Below are 23409 nucleotides of genomic sequence, written 5' to 3'. Positions count from 1 at the left end.
CGGCATACAGCTTCCGGGTCATGTGGCCAGCATGACGAAGCCACTTCTGGCGAACCAGAGCAGCGCACGGAAACGCCGTTTACCTTCCCGTCGGAGCGGTACCTATTTATCTACTTGCACTTTGGCATGCTTTCAAACTGCTAGGTTGGCAGGAGCAGGGACCAAGCAATGGGAGCTCACCCTGTCGCGGGGATTCGAACCGCCGACCTTCTGATCGGCAAGCCCTAGGCTCTGTGGTTTAACCCACAGCGCCACCCGTGTCAGAAACACAAAAAAACAAGGAGAGGTAAGGACATTGACTAGCCAGCAACAACTCTGCAATGTCCGGAACATTCATAGGCAAGGGGGGCAATAAACCAGACAGACACCAATGATTCTAGAACTTTCCCTGTCTTTTACATATTTTCATTATGTCCCTAATTCATCTTGGAAAGTAGTTGTACACCATTTTGTGATTCTTGGTTAAGGCTGTAAATCACTTACTTTGTGTGCTGGTAGAAGAAGCCTCAGCTAACTTCTTCCCACATTCACTGCAGAATTTGTGAGATGCAGGCTGAGCACTGCCACATTCAGGGCATTTAAAGCCCTTTTCATGCAATTGCTGATCCAGGGTGAAGTTTTCCCCCCAGCCTATTGGAAAGTAAGAAAACGAAAGACAAATGGGGTGAGGTGACATTAGTCATACAACTTGCTTGCATATTGTTTCACTCAGTGAAACGAAACTAACTGGAGTAACATTTCATATATTCATAGAGAATTAATAAATGTAGTTCTGCTTAATGATTCATCAGATCCGGATAAGTTCACTAGTTCTGTATTTTAACAGTATGTTCTAAACACAGGAACCCACCTCAAACACACACACAAAAATGCATACAGATAGGTTTCAATTACAATAATTCTAAAATTAACATCAGACATCAAAACGTAATCAAAGTTATAACTTGTATCTTTGTACTGAATTTTAATAGTTTTAAACTGCTTTGGCTTAAATGAACTTGACTGAAAAGTTCATTGTAAATATAATATTAACAATACTACTTTTAATACAAAGTATTTTGCCTCATGAACCCTAATGAATTCTTATAAAACTAACCAAGAACAGACATAAAGTTAAGTCATGATGTGTCAAACCTGCCGCAAGATGTTCTAATAAGTAATAATAAAAATTATTTATTAATTATACCCCGCTCATCTGGCCGGACCTCCTTAGCCACTCTGGGCGGTTCCCAACAGAATATTAAAAAAAACAATAAACCTTAAAACATAAAAAACGTCCCTAAACAAGGCTGCCTTCAGATGTCTTCTAAAAGTCAGATAGTTGTTTATTTCCTTGGCACCTGATAGGAGGGTGTTCCATAGGGCGGGTGCCACTACCGAGAAGGCCCTCTGCCTGGTTCCCTGTAACTTCACTTCTTGCAGTGAGGGAACTGCCAGAAGGCCCTCGGAGCTGGATCTCAGTGTCCAGCAGGATGGATAAAAATGAAAGATTTATTTTATTTAAAAAAATCTGATTTTTTAAAATTTAAATCGGATTTTTAAAATAAAATGCTTTTGGAGGAAAAATCTTTCTAAAGATAGTTTTCTATTTAAGTTACATTATAGTCCAAAGGCTATTCATCGGGAAATAAGGATTTGTTTTAAGTTTTTCATGTGTGCTAAAGCTCAGTCTCAAGTTTTTTGGGGGAAAACAACGTTTAACCACAACAGTTAACAAACATGGATACATATGCTATAATGTTATTGATTTAGTTAAATAAATTGTTTAAATTGTTGTTAAGAAAATGATTATGTTTCTCTTTCTAATAAAGTACAGAAGAAAAGTTGTCCAAATATAAACAGTTAACGTATTAAACCTCACAATAATTTCATAAGTATCTATGTATTTCTAATAGTATAACCAAATCAGTAATTTTTGATATAACTGTAAAGACTACTCTGAAAATTTATTATTCCAAAAATGAAAGCTTCCTTTGTTTGTAAATATTAAGATTATACCAGCAAGAACGAGTCTTTCTTTAAAAATAAAATAAAATAAAATCAAGTCTTACTGACTAGTGATTTAAATCGATTTGATTTAAATCAAATCCACCCTGGTGTCTGGGCTGAATGATGGGGTGGAGATTCTCCTTCAGGTAGTTTGGTGTCTAAGCATGTCAGTATTTTCAGCTAAACATTTATTTTGGCAGTGGCTGTGCAGTATGGTATATGTATATTGCTTTAAGTAGTGGTGATGGGCATTTACCACATCTCTTGCTCAGTTTCTGCCTTCAGTTTACCTACACTTTAATACTACAAAGTGTGCAACTAATCAAAGCTAGTAGTAAGTGGTCTTCTCACCCATGCTGTCTCTTCCTCAAAACCGGTTAGCAGGAGCAGTGATTTAAAGTCTCTCTTGCAGGTACTATTCTTCTTGTAGGTCCATCCCTGTTCTTTTTAGTGTGCCCATTTAGCATCACCCCCAACCTATCTCTGGTCATAATTACAGTATTTACATTTACATCTAGGTAAGATAAAGGTTTCTTTGAACATATACAAAGACACTTTCCCCTTCACCTATAAGTAACTAACCAAAGAGAAACTGCAGCCTGTCTTAAATCACACAAGAACCATTTCTCCTGTCCACCACATAAACACTGTGAGATAACACAATGCAGTTATGAAGATTTCAAAGCTTATACTGCGTTACTGCTAAACTTTATGTCGGTACTGTACTCCATTATCCACAATTTATCACTGACCAGGAGAGTGCTTTTGTATTGAACTACCAACCCACAATGGTCTCACTGAATCAGCAAGGCCCAATTCAAGTGTAATCTCCCATCGGTTTTCTCTTTCACTGCCTGATATTTTGCTAAATACAATGCAGCTTATTTGCACAGCTACTTATGTGCTTTAAGGTTATAGCAGTTTGGCTTACAAGTCCTTAACAGCAAAGGAACATATGTGTGTATATGTATGTATTTATTCTGAGGAGGCCAAACACAAATTGTTGCCTCACGATTCCACCTACACTGGTGATGGGAAAAGACAAAGTTGGCTCCATTCCTCAGACTCCTCCACTTGAGACAAGGTGCCGAGGACAGGAAGATCTTGTCACCTCACAACACCTCTGGTATTTATTTATTTATTTATACGGCTTCGCAAAAGGATCACACCTCAAAATCTCCTGGCAGAAGCCGTCCTTCCTCAGCAAAGAGACAAAGCGGCACTTACACCCACTTAACTTCTGCCTATGACATGCAACTGTTAAAGGATTGGGAAACGTGTCACGAAAACCCACTGAAGGGTGGCAAGGCACAAGCCCCCCCCCCCACTGGGCACTTGGAGACGGCTGCCATTTTAAAACTAGAATATTGGGGTCAAAATAGCCTCTTGGCAACATACATGTTGAGATAGCTTGGACACTACTAACTGAAATAGGAAAGAGAAGAGTGCAAAAGGTCTGTAAATTTTGCCTCAGCTCTTCCCCATATCTAATACTGTACTGTAGTGTGTGTGTGTGTGTGTGTGTGTGTGTGAGTGAGAGAGAGAGAGAGAGAGAGAGAGAGAGAGAGAGAGATACAAAAGCTTTCACTTCAGCACACACAACCCCTGGACTCCAGGCCCGGGGCCAGATAGTGCAATGGCCCAATCAGCAGCCACTATGCAAATATAACGGGTGATCAGTCTCTGTCTCCAGCCCACCTACAACTGGTAGATGCAGCTGGTGCTGCACTACAAACCCCAGAATTCATAGAGATTACCTTCTTTATATGTTTGCAACGCATTATTCGCTGGTTTCCAGCAAATTACTATTTTTACCACACAAATTGGAACAAATTTCACTCTTTCAAAAAAACAAACAAACCTAGGGCTTTCGCTTAGCTACCACAGCCAGCTGAGGGAGGGGCCCCACCTATTTGCCCCCTGGTACGCAGCCACTTCCTTTCTTACCTTTACGGCCCATACTTAGGCCATTATCAAGAAGTTGACCATTCCAGCCATTGAATCCTTGCCAGATCCAGGAGATTGTCTCCGGCAAGAGCATGCCATCAACATTATTTCTTTAAAAATAAAAAAGGAAAGTTCAAAAGGCCCAGCGTCTGCTCACGGAAGTGAAACAGAAAGTCGACGAGGGGTGCATGACCCCGCAGCCCAAAAGCAACGAAGCGGACTTTGGAGGGTCTGCCGCTTTGCTTAAATTCGCGATATCATCAGGGCAAAGGTGGGGACCTCTTCGTCTTCCCACCGCAGGAAAACCAACAGCACACCTCAATAGCGAGGGCAACAGCGGAGACCCAGGAAAGCTACCCGCCCCTCCTCGCCCAACTTTGCAAACTGTCCTATATACAGTGGTACCTCGGGTTAAGTACTTAATTCGTTCTGGAGGTCTGTTCTTAACCTGAAACTGTTCTTAACCTGAAGCGCTTTAGCTAATGGGGCCTCCTGCTGCCGCTGCACGATTTCTGTTCTCATCCTGAAGCAAAGTTCTTAGCCCGAGGTACTATTTCTGGGTTAGCGGAAGCGTCTGTAACCTGTAACGTATGTAACCTGAAGCGTATGTAACCCGAGGTACCACTGTGTAAGAGATGTAACAAACCGTGCCCCACTCCCCTTTGCAGTTCCACTCCCGTTTAATATCCACCCACGGCCGGGGGAAAAAGCAAACGGGCAAAAGAACACAAAAACGTGTCCCAGTCCTCCCCTCACCCCGAGCTTGCAAGAAGTTTAGCAGAAGCGACAGCAAAAGCCATCCCCCCTTCCCCGCTTGGAAGCGAGCAGAGGTTTCTATCCTAGGTGCCTGCAAAAGGTTTTAACGGGTCACGCCGCGAAGCCGGCCAGGTTGCTTCCCTAGGCGACACCTGCCACCTTCGTGTTACTCACCTCGGCTTAACTCCGCAATGGCTACCCCGCAGCTCAGCAGAAAGGAGGCTTCCCCGCTCCTGCGAAGCCCGCTCCTCTCTGACGCACCAGCAGCTGAGCAAGGCAAGGCAAGCCGGCAAAGTTTCGCTTTCCCCCTCGCCGCTCGGCTTCTTCTTATTGGAGGATGCGCATAGTTTCGTTTCCGAGCGCCACCCCACCCACCACCGCTCAGCCTCGCCGCTCCGTCCGTCCCTCCCTCCCGGCTGTAGCCGGAAACGGGGAATTCCCGATGGCCGCGAGACATCTAAGGGCAGGGCTTGGCTTCGTTCCAAACCGGCAGAACGGGGGAAGGGACAACGGGTCACCTCCGAATATCCCCATCCATCGGCAAACACCTTTTGACGCAGCCCAGAGCTACGGAAGAACGTAAGGAAGGGGTCCGCCGGATTCAGGCCGAAGGCCCGTGTGTTCCAGCACCTTGTTTTCACAGCTGCCCGTGGGAAGCCTCCTCTCGCAACACGATTCCCAAGATCCTGTATGCAGAGGCATCATAATATAGTGCTTCCAGTAAAAACATCGTTATCTTTTTTTTCCTGCAGCCATCCTTAACCTGTTTCTTGGTGCCGGACAAAAATATGGTCAGGCCTTTGTTTCTTAGTTAGGAGAGTAACTAGTTATGCAACCTGAACCTTTGACTTTCTTAGGAGGGTTCAGGCTAAATGTCAGACCTGAGTTGCACCACCAGCCACCAGAATTGGAAGGGACCACGAGGTTCATCTAGTCCAACCCCCCAGCAATGCAGGAATCTTTCACCCAATGTGGGGTTCGAACCCATAACCCCCCTGTGAACCTGTTGAGGAAAATCGTTATTCGGCATAAGCTTGGCAGTCTTGTTTTTTAAGGTGCAGCTGTAAGTGCTTTTGATCTGTTTGCAACCGGGAATCTTCAGGTTGCAACCTGGCTACCCTAATTCATTTATTGTATGCAAGAGATGGCATGAGCATTATTATTTTTTTACTGTGCTGCTGTTAATAACAGGCAAAAGACAAGAGCTGCCAGGTTTAAATTACAACTCTTGTGATCAAGAATGAATAATAAATCTGATTTAAAAAGAAGTACAAATTGTCTGGGGAAAATGTGGTTTTAGGAAAAATCTAGAGCTGTGTGTGTCTGGGAGGCATGATTTTGAAAGACAGGCCTACCAGAATAGAAAGCGAAATTAATGTTTTGTTCTGCAAGTGTTCAAATACATTAGGAGTGTGGGTTGAGTCTTCTTGGAAATGTTTACACTTCTAGAGTTATACTTAAAATGAGTACTCTTTAAATGCACATTTATGCACACACATAGGGTGGCTGGTGGCCTGGCTTCTTTTTGTCCTTCTAGTGCATTATTGTGCTTGAGATGGTCATTTTAAGAAGAATGGAGCTTAATAACTGTCTCCTATGGATTTATGTAACACTCAAGTTGTCTTAATAAACTGCTGTTGTGAAATGGCAGATTGTAGATCACCTGCCCTCCCACAGGCTTCTCTGGAGCAATTAAACTTTCTAAAGAGCTCTAGGAGCCTGTTCTAGAATGATAACCAAATGAACCAAATCTGTGTTTCTGACCATGCATAGGGAAAGGATGTTTATAGAGAAAGGTGCAAAAATTCACAGGCCATCCACATAATGGCAATAAGCATTATGTATAACCCCCTCCAAAAAAGAAAAAAACATGTTCATGGAACCACGGTCCATGTGTTGGCCTTTTAATGTTGAACAGAGAACAAGCAGTCACTTAATGTGGGACATTGTACACCTACCCCTTTGTTGAATGCCTTGCAGTAAACCTTTGCTTGTGATCATTTAAAAAGAGAAGTCTGCTGAATGGTTCTGTCAGTTCCAGGAAGAATGATGTGTGTACATCATGGGTAAGCAAACTAAGGCCTGGGGGGCGGATACCGCCCAATCACCTTCTAAATCCGGCCCACGGACGGTCCGGGAATCAGCGTGTTTATACATGAGTAGAACGTGTTCTTTTATTTAAAATGCATCTCTGGGTTATTTGTGGGGCATAGGAATTTGTTCATTTTTCTTTCTTTCAAAATATAGTCTGCTCTGCACAAGGTCTAAGGGACAGTGGACCGCCCCCCTGCTGAAAAAGTTTGCTGACCCCTGTTATACATACTTCTGTATCAAGAAACAATTTTCTGCAGGACTGGGTAAGGGTGCCTGCACCTATTGAATTGAGCTCATTTATGGTTGAAACAATTCAACCCCCATCCCCAAATAGTTTGGCTTAAAGATTATTTTATCAACCAGAATTTAAATAATCCAGCATTTCCCTAGTATAGCACATAAATACAAGTCATTGTTAATGCAATGGACGTCTTTTTGTAGCAAACATTTGGTTTATTAAATGGAGTGAGCAGCAATAGAGCTCTTAGACATTGGTGAAAACTGACCATGGGCTCATCCATAGTAGGATTCCAAGTCTACTGCTCTGTTAGCACAATGAATTGGAACACCACTGCTAATGACATCACTTTAGCCAATGCATTGTGTAAGCACAACTCTGAAGCAGACCATGAGTATTGCTTACTCATTAACAATGTGTAGAAGAAGTGTGAGGTTTGTTGTCTTCACATCAGATTCACAGCTCAATCACTCAGTTCAAATGTCATATTAAACACAATCATAATTTAGTGCAATGAAAATCAGGTACACATTTTTTTTTTGCATGCATGTTCAAAAATACCAATTAATATCTATGTTTTTATCCAACAGAAGTAAAAGTTCTTTCATAAGGGCAAGAGGGGGGATAGGCTAAAGGCAACTTAGGTCACACCTAAGTGTGTGCTTTTTAACTGAATTGCTTTTAAGGCAGCTACCTGAAACTATTTCCTTCACTAAGCACTGACATAACTTAGGGCCATGTTCACACTCATTTAACTGTGTACTTATAGTTTCCAGTGCTGGGCTTCTAATGTGTTCACATGTTACCCAAAATATGTATCCTGTACTTCTTTATAAAATGCTTATAAAAAACTACTGTTTGATGCACCGTCTCTGAAATCAGCTTCACACCCATCAGTGTACTTCAGCTGTTGCTAATTCATTTCTTGCCAAAGTGTGAACATCATTGCACAGAGTAAAATACCTGAGAGGAGGAGGATTAGTTCATTGCCTCTGATCCAGTGGCCTGTGACACTACACATCTAGTTCTGGCTATTGAATCCAATTGCTTTTTCTACCCCTTTCTTTGAATGCGATTGAATCACTAACTTGCATTTTATATGGGGAAAATGTATAGTTAGTTGTAGGGAGGGTGGGTGTTTCCTTCAGCTTCTGAAGCAGTAATTATTCCTAATATTGTGCAATTACACTTTCAGTTAGGATCTCCTTTAGTTTGTTTTTTTTTGAGTTTGTTTTTTTTTTGCTCAGTGCAAGGAAAGCAAGACCTAAAAATCCAGTACTTTGTTCTTCAGTATTTTTTTTTTTTTAAATTGGTTGGGCAAGAAGATAGGATGCACTGTCTGCTGTTGATGCTGCTGTATTAACCAAGTCTTCGTTCTCGTTTCAGAGCAGCAGCCACTTTCCAGGCAGCGATACACTGGGAGAGCGGGATCTCTTCTGGGAATGTAGCCTGTAGTTCTTCTAATATGTTGCTCCCTTTCATTTCTAGGTATGAAGTAAGTGTTTCCTTAAGGCTGGGAAATAGAGAGTGAAAAAGAGGGAGTGAGCACAAGTATAATCAGCTATTCTGCAGTACATCGCACTGTTCACGAGCACAAAAAGAGCTACAATCAGGTGATGAAGAAAATATGCTCTTACCTCCACTTGGGATCGAACACCTCCTGAGCTTTGGGATGTTTCAGCTTCAGGATGATCATTTCGTGCAACTCTTGGAGGAAGGACCCGAGCCCAGCCTGCATAAGGAAGGCATTGAAGAGTTCTGTGTTCTCTGCAGTGAGCTCCTCTTTATAGGCTGCACCAACCTCTGCGAAGGGATCCTGAAAGGTAGATGGTAAGGAAGAGAGACACAACAGCACTGTTAGGAGCAGAGGGGGAAACAGAGAAATGAATCATCAAGTTATCACACACTTTACCCCACTTTGTCCTTCCTACCCTTTTCAGATGCAGCAGCCGTTCGGATTTATAGCTCGAAAGGAGCTGCCACAGCGCAATGGTGTGCTCGAGGTGACACTGGCTCAGTGCCTGAAAGAAACACACAAACATCTGTTTTTTGAAAGAGAGTTACAAGTCAGAACTGGTTTTACAAAAGCTATGAAAGACAAATTTAGAACTGGGATGGGGAAGCTTAAAAGAACCCATATATAAGAACTTGAGCAAAAACAAGTTTTGTGGCACCTGATTTACAAATTCAGTACATTAGGCTGTCATAGGGCACTTGATTTTATGCATTTTTCCACTGTAGCAGGCTAACACAACTAACCCGCCGTAACTATAAGCAGGGAGACTGGCAAGAACCAGGTAACTGAAGCAATCTTGATGAGGAAAAAAAATCAACTAAATAACAAGAACAATTCAATAAAATAAGTCCCATCACTTGCAGTGCACTCTCTTGCATCACTGAAAGTTAACCATTGCTCATCACCATCCCCACCACACATCCTTCTAAGAATGGCAAAAAGGGCTGGGCATATTCCCAACTCTTGCCATACTGTAAGCCTCTTTTAATTAAATGTGTCTCAACACCGGCTGCATTAAGCTGTTCTAGGGGACTGCAAAGGGCTACCTAAGAACATGTGCCTGCAGTCACACCTACCTGAGGAGCAAAGATAAATTATGAAGAATATGGGGCAGGGAGAAAGGTAGCTGCCTTCCTTGAACTGGGGGCAAGTGATATATTTATTATTTTAGTCTAGCCTGGTTTACCCTCACCCCATAGAGACAAGTTAAGGCCCTGATCCCCTGAACTCACCTTCAGCACATGGTCATTTGTCTGACTGCTCATTTGCAGGATATCTTCAACATATTCAGTCAAAGTCATCTTTGAGTCTCCTCCAGCCTTAGCCAGGAATCCTAAGGTTATTTCGGTGACAGACAGCGCTTCACAGATGTCACTGTACGATAGCAACTTTCCACTGATCATGCCAATTGTGGAATTTGGAAGAGAAATCTGTAATTCAAGGGAACAAAAATCCACCATAATACATTCATCACTGCTTCCTTTTGCTCTAAAGAAAAGATGAGCAGGCAATCCTACAGGATATGAAACAATTATAAAACATAGCCAAATGCAGCATAGGCTGTCATAACTTCATGTTCAGGCTCCAGAGAGCAAATATAGTATAGTGTTGGACTAGGATCAGGAAGACACAGGTTCAAATCCAGCGTCTCCCTTATCTCTTTACCATGAAGCTCATCTCAGAAGCGTACCTGGCTCAGCTTACTGTTGATATCATTGAAGAGATGCTCATAATTTTGCTCATGTCTGTACACCAAGGTTGGTATGCCCTGTTAGGGAAGAAAGCAGAAAATATGCCAGTGAGCAGAGCTTTGCAATAATGTTCTCTGGGATGAGAGATGGATCTTACAGGCACCAAGAAAGCTAAGTGGCAGCATCACAATCCTTTTATACATACTTTCAATGTGATTAAGGGCTTCCCCTGTAGGAATCTACTAGCAAGTTGCTGCTCAATTTTTTCCAGATCAAATTCCTGGAGGGCCTCCCCTCCTTTCTTCATGCTATATTGGCAGTTGGACAGGATCAATGGGATCAAGTCCCTCTCCACATTGTAAGCGATCACATGTAGATCTGTCACTTCAGCAGGGCTGACAGAGTATCTGTTTAGAAGGGGAGGGAGAGCACAAGAATGAGAAATCTTGCTCTGCTGCTGATTTAGCAACAGATAAGGCTATCTGTCACATTGCAAGAAAAAGTGTGGATTCTAACAGATGCACACACAGGCATACCTTATGGCATCTGTTGTATCTCCTTCTATGGCATAGACAAAGTCATTGTGTAGGCCAATCAGATAACGAGCCAAGGCAGTGGAACAAAGGCCTAGGCCACGTCGGCGAGGCAAAAGGATCTCAAACTCACTCTCCAGGGTTAAGTCAGTATCACAATAACCTTTGGGAAGTTTAATTTCACCTGCAATGGAGGAAGGAAACACCAGTGAGCAACAAGCTCAGACCACTGGTGGGTGCTCCCCTTTTCTTTTTGATCATTTCTGGCTTTTTAAAAAATCATCATTTGTTGACTCCAATACTTTCTGAAAGCCAGAAGTAAGTCTTGGGCATTCTGGATGAACAAATGGATCATGTTACATCCTACCATTTAATCTCTCTATGTTAAAGGGAAACGAGTATTGCAAAGGGAGAGAATACTAGAAGGAATAGCTTATTTAGACCTCAACAGATAAGACTAGAGAGTTTCTTTCAAAGTTAAAAAATAAAAGGGAAAGTTTGGCCTCCCATGAATAAATAAGACCAGATCTTCACTTGGGTGATAGGGGTGGATGAAAGTTCAGTGTGCCCTGTTTCTATTTACATTTTTGAAGTCTTATAAGCAAAAGTCTGCATAAAAATTATGCACATTTCCCTAAGATATTTCCCAGTCTAACAGAATGCATTTAGTACATTAAATTTAACAATGTAAACTGACAATTTACCGTGGGTTTCCAAGGATAATCTCAGCTTGTTCCATACATCCAGAAATGTATTCACTCTGCTTTTCATAAGATTCTTGAATTCTGCAGAAAGCATAAGGAAACAAACTGCAAGTCAAGACTGTGAAGTTCTGTAGCTCTTTCTAAGAGTGCCTCAAGTGCAGTTAGATGTGTTACAAAGAATTAGAATCTACAAGCAGCCCTGCTGGAGGGGGTCATCTAGTTCAGCATCCTTAATTGTACTTCTATTGTGTCCTTTATGCCTATATCATGTACTTTGACTGTACACAATATGTCCAAAATCAGAAAAGTGATGGTTTCCCCCAGGAATCCATCTGACTTTCTCCTTTAGGCATGCAATGGGTATAGAGTGATAGATATACTGTACACAAGTTAACAAACTCTCCTGTCATTGGGGCTGTTTTGTAAGTTTAAAACTTGGTGTGAATCACTTGCCTTAATGCTGTTTATGCTTTGTTAACTTGATCTATGGCATGGCAGTCTCACCTGGTGAAGTCTTGTTGAGGAAATCTCTAATTGTTTGGTATTCTAGCTCAGAAATGTTCTGGAACCTCTTCACCAAGTCTTTCTGCAGGGCCAGAATTTCTGGCAAGAACTTCACCAGCTTCAGTTCAGCTTCCTAGAAATGAAGCAAAGTAAGGCAAGTCAGACGGAAAAGGTTGAAGATACCTGAATTAAACCTCCTCTGCACTTATTGAATTACTTTTTCTACTTTCTGCTAGTTTTTAAATAGGATTACATTTCCACTTGATAAGTATGAAGTTTGCTGAATTTGAAAAGGCATTTCCAAGATATGTTATGCAACAGGCCATAATTTTCTTGATGTAATAAGTATTGAAGAACATATATAGAACATTTTACACAAACTTTAGTTAGTAGTAGTATTAAGTGAAATAGAAGCTTTTATACTGAGCAAAAAGAATGCTCAAGGGTTGTCAAATTAATCAATTTCCCCATTGTGATTTATATTTTAATGGTGAAATCGGGATTGATCAAAATCACATTAATTTTTGAAAGGAGTCATTTTTATCTGAGGGCTGTGTATTAAAATTTGACAACCTTTCTCCCCTTCATATTATTTTTTTCTACTCATTAGTTGTAAATAAACTATAAGAAGTTTTGATTAGGTAATAGTGCAGTACCATACAAGTCCTTTCCTAACTCCCCAGAATCCTATTTTTATGTATCATTTAGCTAGTTAAACCTTTGGAGAATGTGCTCATTAAGGAGCCTCCAGACTAAGAATGATGTTTAATCTTCACGTGAACAGGTAAAAATAGTATTTGAGTGAGAATAATAGTACAGATTAATCTATGACTTAAAAAAGGTCAAACCACCTGCATTGTTTGAAGTTTATCAGCTTTTGACAAGTAGTTGACAGGAGAGCATCTGTTCTTAAGATCAAAGTGAAAGGAAGATGCAAGGCTGTGTATTGTATTATTCCCTTTATTTATGAAGATTAGCTCATATTCATTATGAAAAGCAGCCTGCACTTCAGTGCCTGCACTATGGTTTCTGACTCATATATCCCATGCCAGGGCCACTGATAAAGAACTCGACATGCTCACCTTTTGCAAAAACTTCCACAAGATGGGCACCGTTTCCTTGCCATCTTTCTGCTGGACAACATGCTCCAGGTGCTCAACTGAAATCCGCTTCCTGCAGCTCCACATCCTGGAACAGTGTACAGTGCTGTTGCTGGGTAGTTCAGACAGGAAGGTTGCAGGGTCACCATATATAATTTTTGCTATTGAGTTGGAAGCCATTGTCTTATCTTCACTGATCTGTTGATTCACATCCAGAAGTGTTTTATCCAGAAACTACATGGGTGTAAAAGAAAGCGAGTCAATATAAGAAGTGGCCTCTTTCTTAAAAAGAAAACAAAAGCCTCCCACCATGTCAGGCATTCTGATAAATAGGGCATTGTGTTTTACAAATATTCTTAAGTAAAAAAAATATGGTAGTTCACTGATTTTTTTTTCAATAAGCAAGTAGTAAAATGAAACATTGTTAATGTGCCCCCTGCCAGGGATACCAGGAAAAAGAACAGAATAGCACAAGTAAAATTTGGTGTTACAATAACAATAGTCTTCTTTATGTGATAGTGGAATTTCTGAAGGACAAAGAGCTTCCAGCTTACGGGTGTCCACTTGGAAGAACGTTAACTATGAATATATTCCAAAATCAACAGTTAAGCAATACCTTTCTTGGGACCCATCAAAATGTCACAGTTTTAAAGAACTCTTCATAATTTTTGTGAAGAACACAAAAGCTTGCCACACTTTTGTGACATTTTGGTTGGTTCCAACAAAGGTATCGCTCAATTGTTAAAAATGCCTGATTTCTCCAAGGAGATAACACTGGAGATTTTGTGTTTCACTTTATTTAGAAATATACAAGCAGAACCTAATTGAACCAATCGGGCAGGCCCCTTCTTAAGATGAAGTGGTATCATCTGTGATTCTACTGGAGCAATGAAAAGTTCTGACCTTCTTTTCCTTATTTTTGGAAGGATTTGAGAAACCCTTTCCATGTCAGTCTCCAACAATACAACTCTCTAAAAGTCACCAAAAATATGTTTGCCAGTAAACAGAATACTGGCTAGGTTGGAGCAGATTTAGCATCAATGCCTCAGTTCCATAACCTGCAATTATGTTTGGCAACTGTGTTAGCATTCACTAATCTAGCTTCCATTTGAAAGGCATTTAAGAAGGCAAGGAAGAATGCAGAGAGGTTTTATTGGAAGTGTAGCTGAAGTCCTTATCCATGTTCTCATGTTAAAGTAATTTATTGCACTAAGTGAAGAGAGCTCCAGTGATGGCAGAGCCAATGGATGAGTGCCATGAAAGAGGTATCAAAATCACCTTGAAAGTAGATTATGCTCTCCAACACATACCTTGGTCTCAGAGGGCAGAAGAGCCCTGAAAATCAAAACCACAACTGGGGCATCTATCTTGGGAGATGTATATATGACAATATTTGGAGAAATATTTCTCCCTAAAAGTACATATATGTGGAACAGATTTTAAAAGGGGGAGAAAATTATTGTTAATGGCTGCTCATTATTCAATCTTTTTTGGGGGGTGGGTCTTTACAGCTCCTTGATCCCTGTTTTGAAATTTAAGGGGAACATGGCAGGAGAGGTTTTACATGCCAAGGACAATATTGCCATGGATTTTTACATGTGCAACTAATAGTAAGGGCATACTGTTTCACTTACATTTGTCCTGCATATTTTCATTAAATCAGATTTTTAAAAAATGAGGTTCTCATGTTACTAACATGCATGGTAATCTCTTCCGAAAGATTATGCCTATTTGCACTTCATTGGCTGAATGTTATTGTCTCCCTTGAGATGTAGGTCCAAATCATATCACACTCAGCACTCACAATATTTCTTGTCTACATATTCAGATATGCTTCTGCATAAACAGGTAAAATACATGTTCAGTGTTTCACTGTAGTCATAGGCATACATCATTGTACTGTATACCTGTTACATGGCTTAGCAATGGAATACATATGATCCATTGATCAATAATTAAATCAGTATACTGTTAGTGATGCACTTAATTTTATTTACCTCTAGTTCTGGACGAACAACATTTTGAGCAACAACTCCTTCCCAATCATTTCTGTACTGCTTCGTAGAGAGTAGACTGTCAGATCTCCCTGCAAAAGAGCGTTTATTGTGTGTCATTCCTCTCTCTCTGCTAGCATGAAGTTACAGTACAATCATAAAGGTAAAGGTAAAGGGATCCCTGACCATTAGATCCAGTCGTGACCGACTCTGGGGTTGTGGCGCTCATCTCTCTTTATTGGCCGAGGGAGCCGGCGTACAGCTTCCGGGTCATGTGGCCAGCATGACTAAGCCGCTTCTGGCGAAACCAGAGCAGCACACGGAAACACTGTTTACCTTCCCGCCAGAGCAGTACCTATTTATCTACTTGCACTTGAAGTGCTTTTGAACTGCTAGGTTGGCAGGAGCAGGGACCAAGCAACAGAAGCTCACCCCGTCGCGGGTATTCGAACCGCCAACCTTCTGATCAGCAAGTCCTAGGCTCTGGTTTAACCCACAGCGCCACCAGTGCCCCTTACAGTACAATCGTACCTTCATGCAAAACTTGTGTGATTTCAACCTTGTGCAGCTGCAAGCCAGCCAGCTGAATTTGTGCAAATTAAGTGCACACAAGGCGGAGAACTTAAAAGCTCCTTTTGTGCTTGGTTTTCCTGGACCTGAAAGAGCCTTTAAGCTCTCTGCCTTGCTGACCAGGCTCTGGGATGCTCTTGTTCAAGCTTTTAAAATGCTCTCATGAGATCTGACAGGAAGTTGGATGGCCTTTTGAGATCTCATGAGGGGAGGGAAGTAGAGCCTTCAATGTGGGGTTCCTCAGGGTTCAATTTTGTCCTTTTTGGTGTTTAACATCTACATGAAACCACTGAGTGGAGTTATTCAGAGGTTTGGGGTATACTGTCAGCTAGATACTGATGCCACACAGCTCTACTCCTTTACATGTGCAAGTGTGGCAGTGGATGAGCTGGACCATTGAGATACCTTGGTAACAGACTGAATGAGAGCCAACAAACTGAAGCTCAATCCAGATTAAGACTGAGGCACTGTTAGTGGGCTGTTCCCTAGACCAGATGGATGGGACGTTGCCTGCTCTTGTTGGGGTTACACTCCCTCTGAAGGTGCGGGTATGTAGCTTGGGGGTACTTCTGGATCCTTTGCTGTCGCTTGAGGCTCAGGTGGCCTCAGTGGTATGGAGTGCCTCCCTTCAAATTTGGGTGGTGGCCCAGCTGTGCCCCTATCTGGACAGGGACAGCTTAACTTCTGTACTCTATGCTCTGGCAACCTCAAGGTTGATTACTGCAACATATTATACGTAGGGCTGCCTCTGAAGATGGTTTGGAAACTTCAGCTGCTGCAGAATTCAGCAGCCAGGTTGCTCACCAGGGCAAGACAGTTTGAGCATATTACACTGATCCTGGTCCAACTGCACTGGCTGTCAGTTAGTTTCCGGGTTCAATTCAAAGTGCTGGTTTTGACCTATAAAGCCTTAAAAGGACTGCAATACCTCAGTGACTGCCTCTCGCCATACAAACTGAGCTGTACCCTGCTATCATTATCTGAGGCCCTTCTTCATGTGCCTCCTCCACAAGAGGTCTGGATGGCAGCAACATGATGATGATGATGATGATGATGATGATGATAATCCCAGAACCCAGAGAGCAAGACGGAGAGCTTAAAAGGGGTAAGGCCCATTCAGCATGCTTGCTCCAGAAGGTAAGGATGGTCACATGGGGGTGGTTCAAGTACACCCTTTTTGCATATACACACCATCCCCAGAACGTAACCCCTGCACAAGATGTGATCATACTGAATTTAGGATGGGGCAACTATGTAAAGTGGGCAGTCATTTAAGATTATTTGCAGCACTTCCTACAATATAGTCTTAAAAACAAGGTGCTTTTAAAAGCAATGTATATATATGACCATTCATTACTACTACATCCTATAATTATTTGCTTTTATCATAATCAATATTGCAGTTCAACCCTACATAGCTCTGAAAGGGACTTTTGCAGCAAAATACAGAACAATAAATAACGCAAACTGGGCCATTTTAGAAAGCTGTGTGCTGTTGCCACTACCACCTTTGAAATACAATGCCGAAGTCTATGCTGTGGGTTTTATCACTGATTTATGTAAGCAGCCACATGATGCAAGCTGCTCTCCTTACATTGGCCTGTCTGTTGCTGAGGCTCCTTGAAAAGGCTACAAAGAATGAGATGGACAACATTGGTGGTTTCATCAGCACTCTTCCCAAGAGTATTCTTCAGTTGCTCCAAGTCCTTAAGAATATGCTGCATGAGAAAGCTCACTGGATCCTGAACTGGTGGTTTTATGATCTGTAGCAGGGACTTCAACAACAGAATGCAATATTCAGAGCAATCAATGTGCAGTGCTATTGCAAGGCATGCAGAGTAACAGTCAGTCATTTATTTATTTCATAAAATTTATATGCTGCTTGACTAGTGAAAAATCTCAAAGTGCTTACAAAAAGAATAAAACAGAAAGATTATTAGTAAAAACAATCAAAACATTTCTAAAAATTAAAAACCAGCAATACGTTTCGGGGGTTTTTAAACTCATCATTCTAAATACCTGAGAAGGCTTGTCTAAACAAAAATGTTTTTATTTTATTTTTTTTAAATATTTTTTATTACGTTTTTTCCAGATAGAGATACAAAGTCAAATATACAAAGAAATAACAGAAGAGAAAAAAAGAAAGGAAAAGGAAGTCATCCTTTCAAAACATTTTTCCATAACCAACCGGACTTCCCCACGTCTCCCTCACCGTGCGTTCTTTACAATAAAATTTTTCAGCAAATTATAACCTTATTTCGTGCATTCTTTTGTTCTTTCAAATAATTATAATTTAGGTTTAAAATACTTATTGTCAATTTACACTAAAAACATGTAGTATTATTTTAAACATTTTAAACATTAGTCCTTTCATTAATATAACTTAATTTACCATACCTTAATCTTATTGCTGGAGCTAAATTTCCCTAATCATGCGAATTCTTAACATTCATATAACTTATAAAATTTTTGTAAATAATCTTTAAATTTTTTCCAATCCTCCTCCATTGCTTCTTCTCCCAAATCTCAGATCCTGCCAGTCATTTCGGCCAGTTCCATATAGTCCATCAATTGCGTCTGCCACTCTTCCAGTGTGGGTAAATCTTGAGTCTTCCAGTGTTTTGCGATGAGAATTCTTGCTGCTGTAGTTGCATACATAAAAAAAGTTCTATCCTTCTTTAACACCTTCTGGCCGACAACGCCCAGGAGGAAGGCCTCTGGTTTCTTAGGAAAGGTGTACTTAAACACCTTTTTTAACTCATTATAGATCATTTCCCAGAAGACCTTCACTTTTGGACAAGTCCACCAGAGGTGAAAGAATGTCCCTTCAGCCTCCTTACATTTCCAACATTTGTTATCAGACAGATGATATATCTTAGCAAGCTTGACTGGGGTCATGTACCACCTGTATATCATTTTCATAATGTTTTCTTTCAAGGCATTACATGCCGTAAATTTCATACCGGTGGTCCATAACCTTTCCCAGTCTTCAAACATAATGTTGTACCCAATGTCTTGAGCCCATTTTATCATGGCTGATTTGACTGTCTCATCCTGAGTGTTCCATTTAAGCAACAAGTTATACATTCTCGAAAGTACCTTAGTCTTTGGTTCTAACAGTTCTGTCTCTAGTTTCGATTTTTCCTCCTGGAATCCTATTTTTTTATCCAACTTAAACACCTCTTGAATTTGAGCATAATGAAACCAATCTTGCACCTTATTCTTTAGTTTTTCATAGCTCTGTAACCTCCAATTGTCACCAGTTTTTTCTATTATTTCCCCATATTTCAGCCAGCCGGCCACCATATTGGGTTTTTTCCAGGCCTTGCCCTCCACTGGTGATACCCACCTCGGGGTCTTACTTTCTAATAAGTCTTTATATTTTGTCCAGACCATAAATATTGCTTTTCTGACAATATGGTTTTTGAACATTTTGTGAGTCCTTACCTTGTCGTACCACAAATATGCATGCCATCCTAACGTGTTATTAAACCCTTCCAGATCTAGGACATCAGTGTTCTCTAAAAGTAACCAATCTTTCATCCAGCAGAAGGCTGCAGCTTCGTAATATAACCTTAAGTCTGGCAGGGCAAACCCCCCTCTTTCTTTTGCATCAGTTAGTATTTTAAACTTTATTCGGGGCTTTTTGCCCTGCCAAACAAACTTAGAGATATCCTTCTGCCACTTTCCAAAACATTCCACTCTGTCCACAATCCGTAGGGTTTGAAACAGAAATAACATTTTCGGCAATACATTCATTTTTATAGCTGCAATTCGACCCAACAAGGAAATTTTCAATCTTGACCAAGTTTCCAAATCTTTTTTGATTTCCGACCAACATTTTTCATAATTGTCTTTAAATAAATTCAAAATTTTAGCAGACAAATGAACCCCTAGGTATTTCACTTTTTTTACCACACTTAGTTCTGTCTCCTTCTGAAACCCATCTATTTCTGAAGATGTCAAGTTTTTCCCCCAAAACCTTGGTTTTTTGCTTATTCAACTTAAATCCCACCACCCAACCAAACTCATGAATCAGTTCTAATACTCTTTTTGTACTAGATTCTGGCTCCTGTAATGTTAAAACCAAATCATCTGCAAAAGCTTTCAGTTTATATTGTTTCACTCCAACCTGTATTCCTTGTATAGACCGGTCCTCCCTAATCATGTTCAATAGCACCTCCAGGACTGAAATAAATAAAAGAGGGGATAGGGGGCACCGCTGTCGTGTCCCTTTTTCAATTTTGAACTCATCTATCACCACATTGTTCACTATCAGTTTAGCTTTTTGCTCAGAATAAATTGCTTCTATTCCATTTTCAAACCCCCGTCCCACTCCCATCCCTTCCAAGTTTCTCTTCATAAACATCCAAGAAATGTTGTCAAAGGCCTTCTCCGCGTTGATAAAAATTAACACAGCTTTCGTATTGATATTAGTTTGTAAAAGTTCCAAAATATCAATAATGTTCCTAGTATTATCAAACAGATGTCTCCCTGGGAGAAAGCCTGCCTGGTCCTTGTGAATTACTTCATTAAGTATTTTTTTTAAGTCTACTTGCCAAAATATCAGCAAAAATTTTGTAATCCACATTTAGGAGTGAGATGGGACGGTAGTTCTTAAGCTGAGTCTTTTCAGTTTCCAGTTTAGGTATCAATGTGATGAAAGCTTCTTTCCACGTTTCCGATGCCCTCCTCCCCTCCATAATCTGGTTACAAACCTCCATTAGTGGTTGTATCAAGTAGTCTTTTAGTGTCTTATAGTACTTGGAGGTAAGTCCATCTGGGCCTGGAGATTTGCCTAGTTGCATATTCTGAATGGCACCCTCGATTTCCTGTTGTGTTATTCTGTAATTCAAGATTGTCCTCTTCTCCTGAGATAGTTTTGGTAGACCATTAACTTTTAAAAATTGGTCTATCTCAGACACTTCCTGAGGCCCTTGTGTGTAAAGTTTTTTGAAATATTTCTGGAAACACTTTCTAATTTCTTCTGGTTTCTGAATATTTCTCCCTTCCACCTCTAGATTAGTAACAAAGTTCAGTTTTTGTCTCTTTTTCAACTGCCATGCTAGCAGTTTTCCACATTTATTCGCCGATTCAAATGATCTTTGTTTCATTTGTTTAATTTTCCATTCCACTTCTTGGTTTATCAATTTCGCATATTGTGCTTGGTGGAATTTGATTTCTCTTAAAACCTCTTTTGATTTTGGTTTTAGTCTCAGTTTTTTCTCTCCGTCTCTTATCTTCTCTAATATCCTGTCCTTTTTTCCATTCCAAAGTTTTTTCTTGATTGTGTTCTGTTGTATCAGAAACCCTCTCATTACTGCTTTACTTGCGTCCCAGATTGTTCTCTTTTCCACCGAGGTGTTCAAATTGATTTCAAAATAATCCTTTAAAGTTTTTTGGGCCTTCTTCACAATCTCCTGATCTCTTAGTAGGGTGTCATTCATTTTCCATCTGAAAGAACCGGTTGGAGTAAGTCTCAATTCCACTTTCAAGGCGTTATGGTCGGAGCAAGTCTTTGGGCAGATTTCCACTTTTCTAGTCTTGGGTGCCAGCCCTCTAGTTGTCCATATTTGGTCGATTCTTGTCCATGACAGGTGGGCCTCAGAAAAGAATGTTCCTTCTTTACCTAAGGGGTTCCTTGTCCTCCAGATGTCAATCAAGTCCATGTTGTCAGTTAGTTCAAAAAAGGTTTTAGGTAGTCTGCCGTCTTTGGTTAAATTTTGATTTTGTGACTTATCCATGTGAGTAGAAACCACCCCATTCATATCGCCCATCATTATGATGTTGGTATAGTCCAGATAGTCCAGCATTATCTCATGCAGCTTCTTGTAACATTCCGATTTCCCCTCATTTGGTGCATAAATTCCTAATATCAAAAATTTTTCTCCCTGTGTTTGTATTTCAATTGCCAAAATTCTTCCTTGCTCATCTTTAAATAAAAATTTCGGTGACAAGTTCTCCTTTGCGTAGATCACCACGCCTCTTTTTTTAACTCTATCTGATGAAATAAATTCTTGGCCTAGTCTTTTGTTAATTAGCACTTTCCTGTGGAGTCTAGTCACATGCGTTTCCTGCAAGCAGATAATATCCAATTGTTCTTTTTTCAAAATATGGAAAATCCTTCTTCTTTTTTCCAGGGAATTCCCGCCATTTATATTCCAACTGTACAGCTGCAGAGACATCCTGAATCAATCTGTTGTTCCTATAGTGGGGTGTCTTCCTTTTCTTCTGAACCCGAGGGTGTAGGTGTCGGTACTATTCCAGGCGGTGGCGGTGGCCAAGAAGCTACTGCTCCCTTCTGAAGGTCTTCTCCGTGGTCGTGCAGGAACTTCTGGTTATCTTCTGTTGTTTTAATTTTAACTTTCTTTCCTTTAAAGTTGAAAGATAAGCCTTGGGGGAACTCCCACCTATAAGGAATCGCGTTACCTCTCAGTAGTCTTGCTAGGTCTGTGTATGTAGCTCTGAGGTCCAAAAGTTGTTTAGGAATATCTCTGTAAAATTCTGCTCTTTTGCCTTGAATATCAAGTGATTTCTTAAAATGGAGGCCTAATATTTTGTCTCTCTCCTGCTTGGATCTCAGAATAATCAAACAGTCTCTGGGCCTGTCCCTCCTCACGACTCTTCCCAATCTAAACGCAGTTGTAATCTTAAAATCTTTGTCCTCTTCTATACCCCAGAACTTAGAAAATTCTGCTGTCAGATAACCAATCAAATCTTCCTGTTCAAGCTCTGGGATAGCTCTTAATCTCAGATTATTTTCCCGGTTTCTCAATTCCACCATAGCCAGGTAGGCCTGCTGGTCACTGATGTGCTTGTGTAGCGGCCTTACCTCCCCTTTTATAGCCTCAACTTTCTGGTTTGCTTGTTCTGCTTTTTCATTGGCTGCCTCAGCCAGTCTCCGATTTTCCACAGTTGCTTCCTTAAGATTCCCAATAACTTGTGTATGTTGTGCAACTTGGTCAGACAATTTAGTAATAGAGGATGTGGCTTGGTCAATTTTTGCCGATTGGTCATCCACCTTCTTGTTCAAGATTGCAAATTGATCTAGCATTTGTTTTAAGAAGGTATCAGATCCTCCTTCAGCCATATCCTCTGATGCAGGCTGTGCAGCTTCCTTTTCTTGTACTCCCAAGACAGCTGGGACAGATGATCTACGTGACTGAGTAGTCAAAGTTGTTTGCACAAGTTGGGCTTGTCTTGCTTTCATTTTAGCAGATCTTGTTTTCGGTTGGCCACTCATTCCACACCTGTCTATGAGTCAAGGTCAAATTGTATGTTGTCCCATGGGAAAGACAGTTCCAAAGTGTAAATAACAAAGCAGCAGAGAGTCAAAATAAAGTTTGTTCCCAGGCACTTGTAAATCCAAAACTCCACTAGGGGGAGTATTACTGTAGTTTATAGAAAGGAAAGAAATTTATCCGCCATTAAAGTCCCTGCAGCCCCAAACGGTTTACCAAAAGTCCTTCATAAACTTTTTTAACTTACAGAGCACTTCCCAGGTTGCCACAAAGTCTCACAAAAAAGGTGCCAATAACAGTTTCCTTAATTGTATCTTGCCAGTAACACTCAACTGTAACAGTTTCTATTTTAAATACAGTTTCCGCAATGACAGCTCTCTTTTTCTCCTGTCAGTCCGAGGTTTGGTGTCTTAATTCTTTGTAATCCATAAAGGGGAGGAAAGTCCCGTTTAAAATCCAATACGCTTAAAAATAAGAGTCTTTTCTTTTCCCTTTTGTAAGCCAATTCCGTCGACACACGATAGTCCCAAAT

General features: G+C 40.8%; 2 protein-coding genes and 1 long non-coding RNA gene across 5 annotated transcripts in view; 1 reads left to right on the top strand and 2 right to left on the bottom strand.

Annotated features, from left to right (window-relative positions):
- Nucleotides 1-5026, bottom strand: part of LOC308579837 (E3 ubiquitin-protein ligase RNF213-like) — a 92171-nt gene extending 87145 nt beyond the window's left edge. For 2 of the 3 annotated variants that reach the window (XM_081180795.1, XM_081180796.1), the window contains exon 1: nucleotides 484-615. The gene's annotated coding sequence lies outside the window, so the exon portion shown is untranslated. Of the gene's footprint in view, nucleotides 1-483; nucleotides 631-4866 lie in introns of those variants that run through there. The other variant, XM_081180797.1, reaches the window with a different exon arrangement.
- A 59-nt stretch (nucleotides 5027-5085) lies between these two features.
- LOC308579901 lies at nucleotides 5086-8326 on the top strand. The gene is made up of 2 exons (XR_014004618.1): nucleotides 5086-5755; nucleotides 6940-8326. It is a non-coding gene; the product is annotated as an uncharacterized lncRNA (long non-coding RNA).
- The window catches only part of LOC308579838 (E3 ubiquitin-protein ligase RNF213-like), an 84366-nt gene continuing 68175 nt past the window's right edge, over nucleotides 7219-23409 (bottom strand). Inside the window, exons 50-61 of the mRNA XM_081180799.1 lie at nucleotides 17231-17411; nucleotides 15070-15158; nucleotides 13055-13306; nucleotides 11973-12105; nucleotides 11469-11549; nucleotides 10768-10948; nucleotides 10437-10638; nucleotides 10231-10308; nucleotides 9773-9970; nucleotides 8956-9045; nucleotides 8662-8840; nucleotides 7219-8537 (exon numbers count right to left, since the gene is read on the bottom strand). Of these exons, the coding sequence (XP_081036925.1) occupies nucleotides 8384-8537; nucleotides 8662-8840; nucleotides 8956-9045; nucleotides 9773-9970; nucleotides 10231-10308; nucleotides 10437-10638; nucleotides 10768-10948; nucleotides 11469-11549; nucleotides 11973-12105; nucleotides 13055-13306; nucleotides 15070-15158; nucleotides 17231-17411 (1818 nt within the window). The 3' untranslated portion in view covers nucleotides 7219-8383. The remainder of the gene's footprint in view (nucleotides 8538-8661; nucleotides 8841-8955; nucleotides 9046-9772; nucleotides 9971-10230; nucleotides 10309-10436; nucleotides 10639-10767; nucleotides 10949-11468; nucleotides 11550-11972; nucleotides 12106-13054; nucleotides 13307-15069; nucleotides 15159-17230; nucleotides 17412-23409) is intronic.

This window comes from Podarcis bocagei (assembly GCF_964188305.1).
Source record: "Podarcis bocagei genome assembly, chromosome: 2".
Classification (NCBI taxonomy): Eukaryota; Metazoa; Chordata; class Lepidosauria; order Squamata; family Lacertidae; genus Podarcis; species Podarcis bocagei.
This window is presented reverse-complemented; position numbering and strand designations above follow the sequence as displayed.